Source organism: Centropristis striata, chromosome 7 (genome assembly GCF_030273125.1).
Source record: "Centropristis striata isolate RG_2023a ecotype Rhode Island chromosome 7, C.striata_1.0, whole genome shotgun sequence".
NCBI classification, from domain to species: domain Eukaryota; kingdom Metazoa; phylum Chordata; class Actinopteri; order Perciformes; family Serranidae; genus Centropristis; species Centropristis striata.
Window position 1 is genome coordinate 27903499 of NC_081523.1, and position 16129 is coordinate 27919627.

A 16129-nucleotide genomic window follows, 5' to 3' on the forward strand; every position below is an offset into this window, starting at 1 on the left:
GTCATTACAGGAAAAGCACATGTGCAATTAATAACAGTAATTAGCTCTGACACACAAGACTCCCGCCCACACATAACAGCTGTCCATTGAAAGCTTCATTTCAGCAGCTCTTCCGGTTAGACTTAAATTAGTAGAAAACAAATGAATACTGATGAAGGCAATTCAGTGGAATAACAGACAGTAAAACTCAAAAGCAATTTTAAAATTAGTTTTGAATTTACATTTTTAAATTCAAATAGTATTACATAACTAAAAGCTGGAATATACTTAAATGTAAGAGTATTTTTATTTATCTTACTTTTAAGGTATACTTTAAATTAAAACATAAATAAAGTTATATAAGCTTTTAAACATATTAATTGAGTAAAACACATTTTAATGGTCATGCAATTGCAAGAAAATGTGATTTGATAAAAATATAATAAAACTATTATTGCTGATTACATTTAAATTGGCCTTTTTCATTGAATACATTTTGATAGGAAAAGCAGAGGCATGGAGTCATGATAACTGAACTGAATTCTGGTATTGCATGCTGGCTCACTGTCACACCCAAGGCTAATACATACTCTGCAAGAACAGAGATATTTGTTCTTGCCACTCAAGGTGGCATACTTCACCAGAAACTCAAGTACAGAACTCCCGGGAAGTCCCCATAGGGCCCTCCCACTGCAGCACACGTCAAATTCAAATTTCTGATCAATCACACAATAGTTCTTGGACATCACACAAGAAAAAAGTTCTGCCCAGATGAGAAATTTGTTTTCTCTCTCTCCTGGGAAACTTGAAAATAAGACAACTATTATTAATGTTATTAGTACCACCTGTGCTTTCCCCCCAATGACAAGTCAAAATATCTTCTGTGAGACAGCCTTAAGATAATCTAATCTATTCTCTAATTAAAACAGTTGGTATAAACATGTGAAAGTATTTGCCCTCCCTTGGCTGTAGAGTCCCCAGCTGTCACAAATTACAATGATTTTATTTGGAAGGAAGGTCGGGTATGAAACCTTGAAATTTGACTTGAAGGAAAATCAAATTACTAATAACATTAGCAATGGCTCTGCTGTATTCAAGTGACCCAGTTAGCCATGACAGTGTGAGAGTGAGCCAGCATGCACAATAGTTGCTTATTGGTGCTGAGATTGAAAGTTTTCTCAGCCAACATCTAAATATATATATCTACCTCGAAAAAGTAAATAATTTTGCTTTCGGTGAATGCTGGCTCTGTCAAAGTACCACATTTAAAAAGTCAATATTTGTCAGGTGAATCCTACTCATAGTGTCACATGCTGTCAGACTGAGCTCACAGGTGCAACACCTCAACAGTCAGTATTGATGAATTAATACTGCAAGGGTGCAAATTAGTCCCATGCCTAATTTGTCATCAACAATCCTGGCATCTAAGAAAGTAAGCATGTTCCTGTTATCAACTAATTTATTTACTCTAATCCTACAAACTCTGTTCTTGCTTAAATTTTGAGAATACATTAGTTTGGTGTTTCTATCATTTCTAATTCAGTTTTTTATTTTATAATATTAGATGACTGACACATGCTGATAAGAAGAAGCAGTCAAACATGCTAGTATTTCAAAATGATGATCAGCTAAAATTGATGCAAAATCCTGATTGTCTGTGTTACACCTTATTGTATTGATGCGGTCTGAAGATTACATGAGTACACTACAGAGTCTTGGTGTGGTGGTTTATTATGTTAATGGTTTGCACTTACTGAATATTTTATAAGGTAAATGCATATATGGTAGTTGAGGAAACAAACAAATAAAGAGTGATAAGGTAGGCCATTGTCCGCTTATTTTGAGCACATCCTGTATATGTGTAATCATATCAGCAAAGGTCAGGTTAAACACTACCTTTTATCTTGAACAATCTGTGTTTGGATTTTCTAGCTGTAAATAACAGAGAATGTATGCAAGGCTTTATAAACCTACAGGAGGGATTATAACCTGCATTCTTGTTTTACTAAGCAGCTTTGAAAGGACTTTGCTGTATTTGATCCGTAAATCTTATGGACAATGGTGACTGACAGGAAAACGGAGACTTTGAGAGCAGATGATATTAATCCTAGTATAGAGATATACATCAAGGCTTTGTTTTACAACCTAGCAGCCTGGACTACTGGATCAATAAGGAACAAATGTTAAATCAAAATCTCAATTTACTTTTTTCTTCTATGTAATAATAATAATAATTGGAGTAAGACTTATGAACTGCAGGGATGGCTGTCATTGTGCGGTCAATGGAAAGTGACAAGACTTTTAGACATTATTTGTGTTCACATGTTATATAATGTAATATAATTTGACTTGTTTTTCAGCCCTTGAGGTTGCCCAATGGTTGCTTGAAGAAGATTAATGGGGTCTATGAGGAAACAACCCGACTTCACACTTGATTTAATATCGCAGTAAACATTTTTTTTAAGAGATTATGGTCTCAGTTGCAAGTTGATATATGTTCATTTTGTAAATTATAGTCCCGTCCATCCATCAATGCATCAATTTTCTTCATCTTATCCAGGGTTGGTTCGGCTCCTGTGATGCTCCCAGATCCACCTTCTCATCCAAATATGGTCACTTCTGGACAAAAAAACCAAGATAGCGACAATCAAAATGCAAAATTCAAGGCTTCATTCAAAAGCAATGGGCAATGTCATGGTGACTATGTCTATCTGTCTTTTACAGTCTATAGTACCAAGTTAATCTAGTGCCTTTTAGACTAATATGACATTAATATTACATTTTAAGGCGTATTATTATCTGTTAATTAATACATTACCAGTTCAATATTTTAATATTTTTGGCCACAGTAGTTGATGTTCAGCAAAAATTGCATAGTCTTGCTTTAAATCTGTAACATGTTCAAATGTAGCACAAGAGAAGAACCATAAAGACAGCCAAACAAGGCAGTGATGTCAGCTACACAGCAGTGTCTAAAGTCTGATGACATTAGCCAGCATATCACCAGACCAGGTGAGGCAGTAACAAAGGTTTAAGTGTACTGAATTGAGTAAGGCTTTATTTTATTATTAACAAATTCACCTTTTCTGACTTTTCTGTCAAGAGAAGGTTACATTGTTCCCTCTTCTTAAAGTTACCAAAGTCTTGATTTAATAGGCAAATTATTAGTGTGCAGCTTTACAAATACTGTCATTTAGTAAATGATATCACACATCTTATTAACATTTCCCTTTTTCACTGTGGCCTCATCTTTCTGGTGTGACCCTGTGGATTGCATGACGAATCTAGTTCACCTCTTGTTCACCTGACACACTACACTAACAGGACTAGCCTAAGTCTGGTAGCTCTATTTAAATGTCACTGCTTTAACACCTTGATCCTTAATTGTTTTAACTAGTCAGAAGTGATTGGCACCAGAAATGCAAATACAGGTTAATTTATTGTATAGTTCATAATGTCATGTGGCCTTGCAGAGTCATCTGTGGTCAGGCAGAACTGTTTATCAGCAGGACAATAATCTGATATCCAATAAGAGGATTCAGTTGCTAAATTATGTTTCCAATTTCATCTGGTTAAAGCACTATACCTGTCAGTTCAGGCCATGTTTTGATGACACATCACACCCTTATTGATAAATCTATACAGGTCTAATATAAAAACACAAGATTACTGTCTAGAGTCTGTGGTCTTGACTCAAATTCAGAAGAATCCTGCCCCCGAATCTGTAAGTAGGCTAATGCCTAAAGCCTTTATCCTCTTTTATGTATCCACCAGCCTTCCTTTGTTACTCTCCAGTGTCTTAAAGAATCTAACAGTGCATTGTACATTTTTAAAATTAATTGGACCTAAAATATTTTTTTAAAATATATTTTGTAAAATAAAAATAAAAACACAAATGGTTGTAGTTTTCCCCAGAGAATCCAGACATGCAATGGTATTTCCCAACCATAGCCTTCCAATATGACTTCCTTGAGTAATCTGTAGGGATTGCAAAAAGATTAATGTATGGCACCATGTTATGCATTTGTAAATCGATACAGAGGAAAACAATACTGATTGTTGTCTATTCTGTCTTAAATTCACTCAAATCAGTTATGCGTTCTATAAACTTGTATATTAAAATATTTATCAACTTTGAAAAGGGTGGATTCATGATGGGCATCTGTTTAGATATGCCACACAGCCAACGTCATGTCAGCCAGGCAGCTCAGCAGGGGATAATGGTATTTAGATGTCCTGTAAGCACGCGGATCCTCTCAGTCAGCAACATTAATGGGGCCATGAGGCATCCTGCTCGTGTCCTCCATGCTTAGGTAGAGGGGGTATTAGACAGCAGTAATGCTGGCCGGTCTAAGCACTCTGTCTGCTGTGTAGTCTTGGGGGTTATCGACATGGGGAGCACCAGCAAGGTGGCCAACTTGTGCAAAAGGAGACAGAGTCTCTTCCCCAACTACAAAGTCTCAGATTCAGACATTAATCGAAGACCCTCAGATGTTGCTTACCCGCTAGCCAAGGAAAACATCGTGAAGACATGGAACTCAATGCAGGAACTGAGCAGGGACATCTACGACATTTATGCCGAGTATGAAGACGAGGAGGACGATAATGCTCAGTATGCCTTCTGCAAGCAGATTTCACCCTCTAAGAAGAACTACATGATCAACATCAATGTAGGAGGGAAGCCATATCAAATAGCCTACAAGACGGCCGCCAAGTATCCCAAGACAAGAATAGGACGACTGGCCACCTACACAGACCACAACATGAAGCTGGACCTGTGCGACGACTACACCGTGACCAACAATGAGTACTTCTTTGACAGGGACCCAGATGTCTTCCACAACATCTTCAACTTCTACAGGACTGGCGTGCTGTGGATAAAGGACGAGCTGTGTCCCCGTAACTTCCTGGAGGAAATCAACTACTGGGGCGTGAGGATCAAGAACACCCACCGCTGCTGCCGCATCTCCTTCGAGGAGCGCCAGGACGAGCTGAACGAACAGCTGAAGATCCAGAGGGAGCTGGAGGCGGAGGTGGAGATCGAGGAGAATGAGGAGCTCTTTCACGACATGTTCATGGGCCACGAGCGCAGAGCGATCTGGAACTTGATGGAGAAGCCATTTTCGTCCATCAAGGCCAAGCTGATGGCTGTGGCCTCCAGCCTGTTTGTCGTGGTCTCCCTGGTGGCCATGACTCTCAACACAGTGGACGAGATGCAATACAGAACTCACAAAGGTCAGCTCAGTGGTAAGACGTACTGGGAATATGTGGAGTCCATGTGCATCGCCTTCTTCACCATGGAGTACCTGCTCCGTCTGGTGTCCACACCTGACATCAAGTCCTTCAGCAGGAGTGTGCTCAACACGGTGGACCTGATCGCAATCCTGCCCCAGTATGTGCAAGCTGTCTTGGAGTTCTTTGACAATCACGAGAACTACATGAAGCATGAGGCTGACATGCAGGCGGTGGGGCAGGTGGGTAAACTGGGCCAAGTTTTGCGGATCATGAGACTGATGCGGATTTTTCGCATCTTGAAACTGGCTCGACACTCCACAGGCCTGCGGGCGTTTGGCTTCACTCTGCGTCAGTGCTACCAACAAGTGGGCTGCCTCTTCCTTTTCATCGCCATGGGCATCTTCAGCTTCTCAGCCATGGTTTACACTGTGGAGCATGACATGCCACAGACAAACTTCACAAGCATTCCTGCTGCATGGTGGTGGGCAGCTGTAAGTAACCCTTTTGTAAAACTGTGTAGTGTAAAGGACCAGCAGGCCAGGATGCAGAGTACAGTAGAGAAAATATGGAAAGTCATAAAATGATAAGACTTAATTAAATCACTTAACTGATGAAAAAAAATCTTAGCCTTTATGCAAGTTAAATAAAGTAGCCTGTCCTTGATTTACTTTAGTATTGACAAAGTCCTTGTATGGTGTGTGAACTGTTTAATGTTATTAGATTACACTCCAACACTACCTGGCTTACAAAACACAATGAGGTCAGCTTAACTGGAGGATGTGTCACGCTTGGTAGATGGGATGGGATTCAAACTACACATTATATATTTGTAGTTTATTAACTGATTAATTAATGGCACCTGGTCAGTATTTAAGGGAGTAATAGTGCTTTGACTTAAGGTCTTTATTTGAGTTAGTGTTAACACAAACCTTTGATTCACAGTCCGTTGCCATGAATCAACCTGTTTAACAGATCCTTCCCCTCCTGCTGACCGGGTGGTAGAATCTTACTTCTAATCCAGGGGCAGGAAATGATAATCCTCTGAATGATAAGTATGGTTCGAGTGAAGGAAACTACGACCTCTGCTCACTGCTAAATATTCCTGTTGTATTCATATAAACAGATGCAGAAGAACTATGTGTCATCCTTGAATGGGGTTGAACAAAACCTTTCAGAGAGGTTATGAGCATGTTTTAAAAACGTTGGTCACTTTGGTGAAGCAGTGGGTAGGGCCTCTCACTAAAAATAAGTTCAATATCTGAAGAGATTTGTGCAACACAATCAGACTGAGTGATTAGCTGAAAGAAGTGGGAAAACTGTATAAGAAACTTCCACTTTTTCTAGGGCAAGGCTGATGACTGCACAGTATCGAAAAGCTTCATTATGTTGTATTAACAGGATCAAATTTCGATGTGTCTAGAATTTTAACAGGCAACTATAATGGTTTATAAGGCGCAGTCAAGAAAAAAACATTACAAAAATTATTATTATTAATAACAATAATAATAATAATAATAATAATAAATAATAAATGATTAAAGTAATAATAAAGTTCAGCAATAGAATTTTTTTGGCGGAAGTGTGGGTCCTAACAAATGCTGTAAAATTATGAGTATAGATAAATGTATTTTATTGTCCACAAAGGGAACTTAATTTCGTTCTGGTCAGTATCATACTAACAGACAACAATAGATAATTAAAAATAGATACCACAGTGCAAAACATGATCCTCATAGACAAGATAGTAAAAGCAGTCCATTTTACAGCACATTCAATTGGTTTCACTGAACCTCTTGCAACATTTTGCGTTTTTTTTCCTGTGTTTCTAAGTTTTTTTTTTATTCTTTCACACTCCGTCAACAAAAAAATCCAACAAAATCACAATACTTACTCCAATGTGACTTTCATGGTTCATCGTCTTCCTCAAATACACAAAGACCTAAGTATAAGGTTTACGCTCAGCTTAGGAATACATGCTGGCCAGAATTGGTGGAGTAGGGCCCTACTCACCTCAACTTAAGGGAACGATAAAGCCTTTTGAAAAGGCTGTTTGAAACAGGACACAGACTGAAACTGCTGGTAAGAGTCATGTTTCTCCATCACCACTGACTGCTCTCCTCACTCCCCCCACAGGTCAGCATCTCCACTGTGGGCTACGGAGACGTCTACCCAGAGACCATACTTGGTCGTCTCTTCGCTTTCATCTGCATTTCTTTTGGGATCATCCTCAATGGCCTGCCCATATCCATCCTCTTCAACAAGTTCTCAGACTATTACTCTAAACTCAAGTCCAATCAGTACACAGCCGCCGTGAAAAATCGAGGGAAGGTGAGATTTGCCAAGAGGACAATGAAAAGTTTCAACCGCTGCTTTAGTGGCCACCAGTGACACATACATTGATTTCTTCTATGACTTTTTTATCATGAAATAATATGCTTGCCTATACAATTGTGCAAAACAAATTGTATGTGATGGGGATAATTATCTTAAACGGGAATAAAAGATGACTGTTTAATCCCCAGTAGTAACACATCTGGCTGTACATTCCTGTAAATTGGCAGCTTTTGTTGTTGAGAAGCCGGTAAGGGATCAAAAATGCTGAAGGCTATCTACGCTCGCTCCAGGCCAGCTAGCAGTGAAAAGGACTGCAGCTTTGGCATTACAATATGGAGTGAACAAGGGGGAGAACAATTAAGCAGTGTGGCTGGCTGATTTTGTAAAATATTTGCTTTTTGTATACAGATAACCATATTTTATATATGCTTAATTTCTCAGTCAAAAGAAAAAATTACAACAAAAAATGCAAGAAATATTCACAAGTAGTTCAGTCTAGCTATAAACAGCTATATCATAAATCTATATTATCATACAGAGAAATACACAAAACAGGGTTCATTTTCAGTGATCTGTAGGTCTTCAACCTAAAAAATTAAATTATGTGTACAAGCATTCTTCCAACCCTTACAACAGAAAATGTCAAATATACTTGATCAAATATGTCAGGAAGAATTTGGGGGAAATATGTATAAAATGATGCAAAACACCTCAACAATATTTCCATCTGATGTAATGGTGCATCTGCACAAATGTGAATCTTTCTCTCTATAATTATCATGTGGCTTCAGTGAAGTTTGAACAAGTTTATAAGGAATATTTTTATATTTGATATTGTCACCCAATGCGGATGTGAAAGATGTTTAAACTAAATATGTTTTAAAAGCTGTACTCCTGCTTTCCACAGATTTACACAGTGAAAGTGTATTATTGTAAATGACTGTTTGGGTGAAGAGGTCGGTTTGGCACATTGGGGAATAAATAGAGGAGCTTTGAATATCACTACGCTGTAGCATCTCTCAGAGCATTGACCTTTTTCTTATCTACAACAAAACCATATCTAATTTTGAAACATGTACTTTTCAGAGACAGCTTAATCAGGAAGCAGCTTAGATCTGAACAACACATATGAGAATCCTTCTAACTGCAGCTACATTATTGTGTATGTTTGATCTGCAGGGGCTTGCAATAAGTGTATTGAACCTTCTAATACTGGTGCTGCTGTTCAATAGTTCCGCCTATTAATTATGCAGTGTGATTTACTTGCAATGCATGCACACGATGCAGTCTGATAATCTGTTTTCAATAAACAACATACTGCTCATGAAACTGTTCTCCTTCTTGACTAAATACTACATGCTCATGTTAAGTGTGAGGCTACACAGAACTGTTCACCTGCAGACATCTCTACTGACCTCTTCTGGACAACCTTTGCCATTGCAAAAATGTTTTCCTGGTGTGTCATAAGGTGCAGTATCTTATCCTACCTATACATCAGAAGACTTTGAAAAGATTTGGAAGACTCCCAGAAAACTATAGGCTCACACCTGCTCACATCTAAAGACAAGTCTTTAGAGTTTTTAGTCCCAGCCTAGTCTCAGACTGAGATTTTAGACAGACTGAATCTTGCAGGGTAACTATTTACAAGACTACAACTAGATTATTTTAGCATTTTTCCCATCATGCTCTTAGTAAAAACTTACGAAATGTAGGAGAAGCAGCTTTTGGCTACAGCCGCTCTAGTGTGTGCAGTGGTTTGTGTTGAAAAAAACCCAACAACAATAAAAAGAAAAAAAATGCACAAAATGCACCCTCACAAAGGGCGAAAAGGGTTTGTTTTTCTGACATGAAAAGTTGACTATTTTACAGTAAAAAATAAATATAAGGAAGAATAAATGACAGAAAAATTTAGAAATTAATTCATGATTTACATTTATGTCCTATTTAATTACAATTGTTTAATTGAATAATTATATTATCAGCTCTATCAATTTTCATTTAGTTAATCATACAATAATCATCGATTATTTATTACTTATTTATGTATACATTTATTTATACATTTTAGCTGGGTCTCCTTACTGTTCTCTTTACTAAGAAACAGCGCACCCCAAAATCCCGCGTGTGGCCGTAAATATATGACATCACTAGTATTTAGGACTGAGTTTACTAATATTATTGTGATGTTACTTTTTCCTGTGGAAGTGGTTTTAATGCCCGGTCTGGAACCGGGGACCTTTCCCCGCTCATCTATTGGTTGTTGATTGTGTTACGTCACTGCGACTTGCGATAATATCAAACACGTTTGATGTGATCCAAACCCAAGACTAGGAAAAGACTGATATGAAACAGTGCAGATTACTTCCTTACACTTAACGATCGAGATGACTTACTAAAGACTTTCAGTTTTTAGTCTGGGACTGTGAAAATATTTTGGTGTAAGCCCAGCATTAATTCATTAATTAATCTTTAATAGAAAAACAACAAACTAAAGAGTAAATCAGCCATTTCTAACTGCTGATGATTTCAATGGAGCAGTAGACATGATGCTCCTGACAATATTTGAGGCCTATTATTGTCTGCAGACACTGAAAAAGTTATCTTAGACTGACTTGTGTTTACAATATTTTGTCCAAATCCATTAAATGTGTAAAATATTTAGAACAACTGTCAGTACAGATCAAAAACACAAACTACTGGGTCCAAAATCACTGCAGCTGAAGCAACAAAAACTGATAATGATATGAACGCTAATCTTCATCAAGGTAAGATTTGGCAAGGTTATCATATCACTCTCCATTTAGCTACACATACCTAATAAACTAGACACCCAGATGTATGAAATCTGAGGTGAACAATAGACTGTTTTCATCAGGTTTCCCAGGGGATTATGAATGGTGCAATATAATGTGAGATGCCAAAGGTCTACTGTCTGACCATACTGGTTTTATAAGAGAACTGGGACATATGGACCCCGTGTTATGTCTAATTCAGAGGTTGGAGAGCTTTCAATAAAGACACAGGGGCTATGATGTAGAAAGAGGACATCTAATCATATAATAGCTTTTTTTTAAATTTGAAGATGTGCTGAGAATAGGATCACAAATGTTATCGAAGTGTCTTTAAGAAAACTATATAATTTGTTATTGTATAAACAACGTATTTACAAAATATTTTAAACTAGGTTTGGAAAGAGCTTTTTTGCATTTCATTAGAATTTGCAGGGAAATGGAAAATAGAGTGATAATAATATTTAGACTAATGCATTTATTTAATTGCAACTTTTATTTTCTCCATAGACTGTATGACAAAGATGACTTATGGCCAGAAGGTGGCAGTAGTTCACAGTGGGCATATCAGCTGCAGTAAAGCCTCAGAGAAGAAGTTTCTTCTCCCACAGTCCTCCTTGTGGTAAAGTGACCTCTGCAGCTAGTCGTTAGCCTGCTGTAAAACCATGGCTCCTCCAGTTGCAGTGTCGCCGTTGATTAAGGTTTGTATTGCAGTAAATATCGTGATAACTAGTACCTCGTGTTTTACTGTAAATTACCTTTGCAATCGTATTTTTTTTTTAGCTTGCTAGCTCTACAACGCAAGCTAACTGTTAGCTAGGAAGCATGCTATCTTACGTTTACCTTTAGTTGCAACGTTACTTCATCTTGTAGTCAGTTAAACAGAGTCTATGTAAGAAATTGCATACTACTACATTATATCTATGTCTAAAGCGCTGCTAGCTAATGGCTAAGTTAGTTGCACTTAGTGGCTCCATTGAAACAACGTAGCGCTAACTGGCTGTTTTTAATGGACATGTCCTTGGATGATAAATTAGGTATTTACCCAAAATAAGGCATTTTTATAAATACTTGTGCATTTTCTTTATTTTGACAAAACAGAATTTACCTGTAGTTTATTTAATTCAGCTGTAACGACCGTATTTTAAGTAATTTGTTGTTAACGTTAGCGCCCCCTGCTGGTCATTGTTGGTGGTGACAGACTGCAAACAACAACTTCATCCTGTTCTATATATATAAACAATCGCCTAACTCATTTTTTCAAGTTTTGCAGGAAAAACAAAAAACTTCACCAAAAGTGTAACATATGAGATTTATTGATCACTTCACTCAAAAAGAATGTAACAAAGGATAGCTATTGCCATAGTAATTACACTGTGTGTAAATTATGTAACTTAAGATAAATAAATGAATTTTTTGACGTGCCTTTGTGACTTAAGCAAAATATGGTAACACTTTATTTTGAAGGTGTCTACATAAGAGTCACACAAGCCTGTTGGAAACATGACATGACAAGTATCATGAGCATTAATGTTACTTCAAAGTGTCATTAATGTTCATGACACATCCCATGTCATGTTTGTGACACGCTAATGTCACTCTTATGTAGACACCTTCAAAATAAAGTCACATTTTATTTTGACTTGGGCATAATAAATCGGCTTAAGTCACACACTTGACATAGGCCATTATCTTAAAGGGGTAAAATCACATGATCTGATCAACTGAGGATGTAGGCGATTTTACCATAGGTGGCCGGTGTCATGAGGAGATGATTTAGGTTGACAAAAAATGACGTAGGCGATTATTTTAACAGTGTGACGACAAGTGAACATGCTGTTCAAGTTTATACTTTTTTTTTTTTGGGCCAAGATAAACCCTAACCCCCTAGGAAGGTCGTTAAAATCACCTCCGTTAGATGTGTAGTCTGTGACCATGACCAAGGTCTCAATAACTCCTTGTAGCACTGTATGGAGTTCAATGGGTGCAGCAACATTATGTAAGCAATGCTTAGTAAGTATGTGGAGAACTTCTAAAGCTAAGGCTGCTGGATGTTCTGTCTCACTCATTTCTGTTTACATAGAAGCGATGAAAGGCACGTCCAGTTATTATTTGCCTTTATAGATATATCCAGATACCTGTATAATTTGTTGACTTGTGGGGACTGTAGCATTTGAATTCATTTCCATTATTTTCTTCTTTACAGACAGCAAGGTACTCTGCTTTGATTGCTGGCATCATCTATGGCAAAAAGAGATATGGTGAGTTGTTATTCTTATGCACCTAAACGAAACAGTTAGTTGTTGAATGTAATGCTTGATGAATCTCTGACTTCTCAGAGAAGGCCAATGAGCTGGCTCGAATTTGGGTATAAAAAGTTGAATTCAGTTTATTTGCCAAATAAATAACAATAACATTTTCATTTTAAACAAGCTTTTGACAGATTTCTTCTTCTTGATCTAATAGATTTGTCAAGGGCTGTATCTCCATCACAGCATGTTATTTAAAGCTATATTTTTATTATTGTTTTGATTGAGAGACTTTAGCCGCAGAAAAATGGCACTTCGTGCATTTAAGGAGGATGTGAAACTTAATGCTTATATATAGATTAGGTGAATGAATGAAAGCTGTTTTTTTTTTTAAATAAACCCCTTAATTTCTCAGATCACCTGAAGCCAATTGCTGCTGAGGAGAAGAGGATTGAAGCGGAGGAGAAAAAGGTTCGCGAGGAGCAGGAGCGCATCGCTAAAGAGCTAGCAGAAGGTAACCTCATCATTTAGCCTCAATCACCTGTCAAGGGTTCAGTTTGCACATGTATACAACTGCATGCTACACATAGTGATGGCTGATCGAGGCTTTGTTGAAGCTTCGACACTTTATACAAAACATGGTTCATTACTCGAGGCTACACTACACTAGATGACTGTATGTTTCGAGTGGATACAACAACAATAATATTGCTAGTAATAATAAAGACAATAACTATTGAAGACCATGTTTTTTATTTGACATGTCTGTAGTCTTCACTTTTGTGTTATGAAACATTTAAATGGTGCTGCTACATTCATACATTTTCACATTTGGCCAGTGCAAATACAGATTATATTATGAATTTTGGGTGGGGAAAGAGATTGTGCTTGAAAAACTGTGCTTGTGTAACTTGTTATGAATTTTTATTTACAAACAACAGTTTTGGGATTAAAGCGGTTTCTTCTTGTCGATACAATTTCCCCAGCCTTGGAAAAAACCTGTTCACACGGCACAGATGAGGCTGGGGTGCATAAGAAATGTTTAGCAACTTGATAAAGATTGGAATATACATTTTTGTGGTTTGCCCAGTATGTGAGCAGTTCTGCAGTTCTTTCTAGTGGAGGATCAGCAAGGTAGCGGTTCACTTCCACAATTCTGTTGGTGATTCGGTGACGTTCGAAGCAGCAAAGTGCTTCGAACGTCACGAGTCATGTGACCAAACCACGCCTCGGCACAGCGCTTCGGGACGTTTGCTTCATGAGCTACCGCGTATGTGTCGGAGCTTCAAGTGTCATCGGACCATCACTAGCTACACACTTTACAGGGAATGGACACAATAATGGCAACACCAGTATGCACTATGATACAGTTAATGTTGCATTGCACAATGAAGTGGGAGCATATCCACTCAATGTAAACCATGTTTGCTAGGTAAAATCCTTACTGCACTAATCCCACTTATATGACTCTCTCCTTACAGCCAGTGAAGATACCATTCTGAAGTAAAGCTGCTCTGCCATGTGAGGATGTCTACGTGCAATTCCCAACCTCTCCCTCCTTTTTCCTGGTGCCGGGTCCCAACAAGTCAAACACTCCCATGTTGTGGACGTATTCACTGTTACCTTGTATAATATAACACCTCTCTGGGTTGCCAGATACAGTGGTTTTTAGGTTAGTTACAGCTCTTGAACTCAGCATTGTAATGCTGCAAATGCAGCAGCACTGCACTCATAAGTTATATAGTTCCTGTTTGTAATGAAACAATGTAATAAATACAGAAGTACATGATCACTGTAGTCTTGTCTTTTTATTTGTTTTCACAAGCATGTGACCTCTGGTTATAGTCACCTTCACCCACTGTTACAGCACAGGGATGACATTATATTAAAATTATAACATTTTCTAATCAAGAATAAGTCACATCAAATGCAGACGAATGTGTTTCTGTTAGACCGTGGTCAGTTACTGAGCTTTTTTGGTCGTTACTGGGAACCATTTATGTTTTCTACTACTAAAAATAATTTACAAAGGAAGCTGATTAAAGTCTCATTTATATCTCTTATGGAAATGTTTCATATATTTAATGGAAAATTAGCTACTTAAGACCAGTAATCAAATTGAATTTCCAAGCTGCATGTTGGCTTCACACAGGATAAAAACATTTGCTACAGACAATACCATTGTGGAAATGTATTTTCAGTTTTAGATTTATAAAGATTGGTGGGTCAAGTGCTCAAACATTAATGGAAATGAATATTTTTTTCCCCTGAATTGTGGACAATTGTGGACAACATATGGGCAATAAATTGTCAGAAACTTCTTAAAAAAAACCAAACAAACATATAATTGAAGTTAATAAGCTAAAGGTAATCTCATATTTCTCTTATTTCGTCTCAATCATTTAAAAAAAAAAAGCATAACTGAAAAGTTGTGACTTAATTGGCAAAATAGTTGCCCATTATCTTAATGTCAACCTACAAATCAACACATGGTTTTTAGTTCAAAGTACATTCTGAACTTGAATGATTTCTACTGCTGAGTGGTGTGATACAATTTGCAAGTTCTGTTTAAAAAACCTGACTAAGCATTATGGGTAAAATGAATCATATTGACATAATTGTGAAATCCAGCTATTCCTCCTACAATCTCTTCAGGGTCAGTGAAGGCCACAGCTGACAGTCTTGTTGCCCAGATCAACATTCATCGTCTTGAAGACCAACTAGATCTTATGAAATCGGGCAGCACAATTAACACATTTTTATTCACAATGCAATATGTACTAGTGTTATATTCACATTGCAGGAGGGGGAATGATTGTTAAAGACAAAATGTGTGAAAATAGCATTCTGAATTAAGAATTATATTGCTGCAGAGATGTCCTGGCCTACACTCCATATCCTACAGAGATAAGAAAAAAAGTGAAATAATGATGCCAAAAAAAAAATCACTCTCCAATATTGTGAATCTTATTGGTGAATCAGCCAAAACTAATCACAATTTGATATATTTTCTGAAGGATGCAGCCCTAGTATTGAGATATTTGTGAATTCTTACATCACTCTCTTACAGTCACCTGCTAACATGCAGCGGTCAGTGACCTGGCGTGGCTCAAGTCCAGACTTGTTGAACCTATGCTCACCTCCAGTTAAGTGTGTGTCTACATGCGTCCAGGACCATTTAAAGCTAGCTTTTGTTTTTGGATTAGAGATGCAGAGTTAATACTGTTGACATGTGACGTGTCGGGTTGAACAGCCCAGGATGTCAAAGCACAGAGGCCTTACCTAATATACTCAGAAGGACGGGTTATTATTAGAATAACAACAATACCAGGGTTTACTAAAAATACAGCTGGACTTATTGACATGCTACTTGTCTTTACTTAGCTCTCACCTACTGTAGCTAAAAATATCCCAGTAAATACATTTATCTGCTTACAACTTATTTTTCCTTTTCATTTGTGTAACAAATATTATGGCATTTAAAATAAATAAATGAATAGTAACTAAGAAATGAAAAAAAAAATGTATAAAAAATTAAAATAA

General features: G+C 37.4%; 1 protein-coding gene and 1 long non-coding RNA gene across 2 annotated transcripts; both read left to right on the top strand.

Moving 5' to 3' along the window:
* Positions 1-4505: 4505 nt before the first annotated feature.
* Positions 4506-8877, top strand: LOC131974530 (potassium voltage-gated channel subfamily V member 2-like). The gene is made up of 2 exons (XM_059336873.1): positions 4506-5705; positions 7348-8877. Exons 1-2 carry the CDS (start codon positions 4521-4523, stop codon positions 7600-7602), a joined length of 1440 nt encoding a protein of 479 aa, XP_059192856.1. The 5' UTR covers positions 4506-4520; the 3' UTR covers positions 7603-8877.
* A 2007-nt stretch (positions 8878-10884) lies between these two features.
* Positions 10885-14375, top strand: LOC131974821 (uncharacterized). Its single transcript, XR_009394682.1, has 4 exons — positions 10885-11038; positions 12544-12598; positions 13002-13100; positions 14068-14375. It is a non-coding gene; the product is annotated as an uncharacterized LOC131974821 (long non-coding RNA).
* The last annotated feature ends 1754 nt before the right edge of the window (positions 14376-16129 follow it).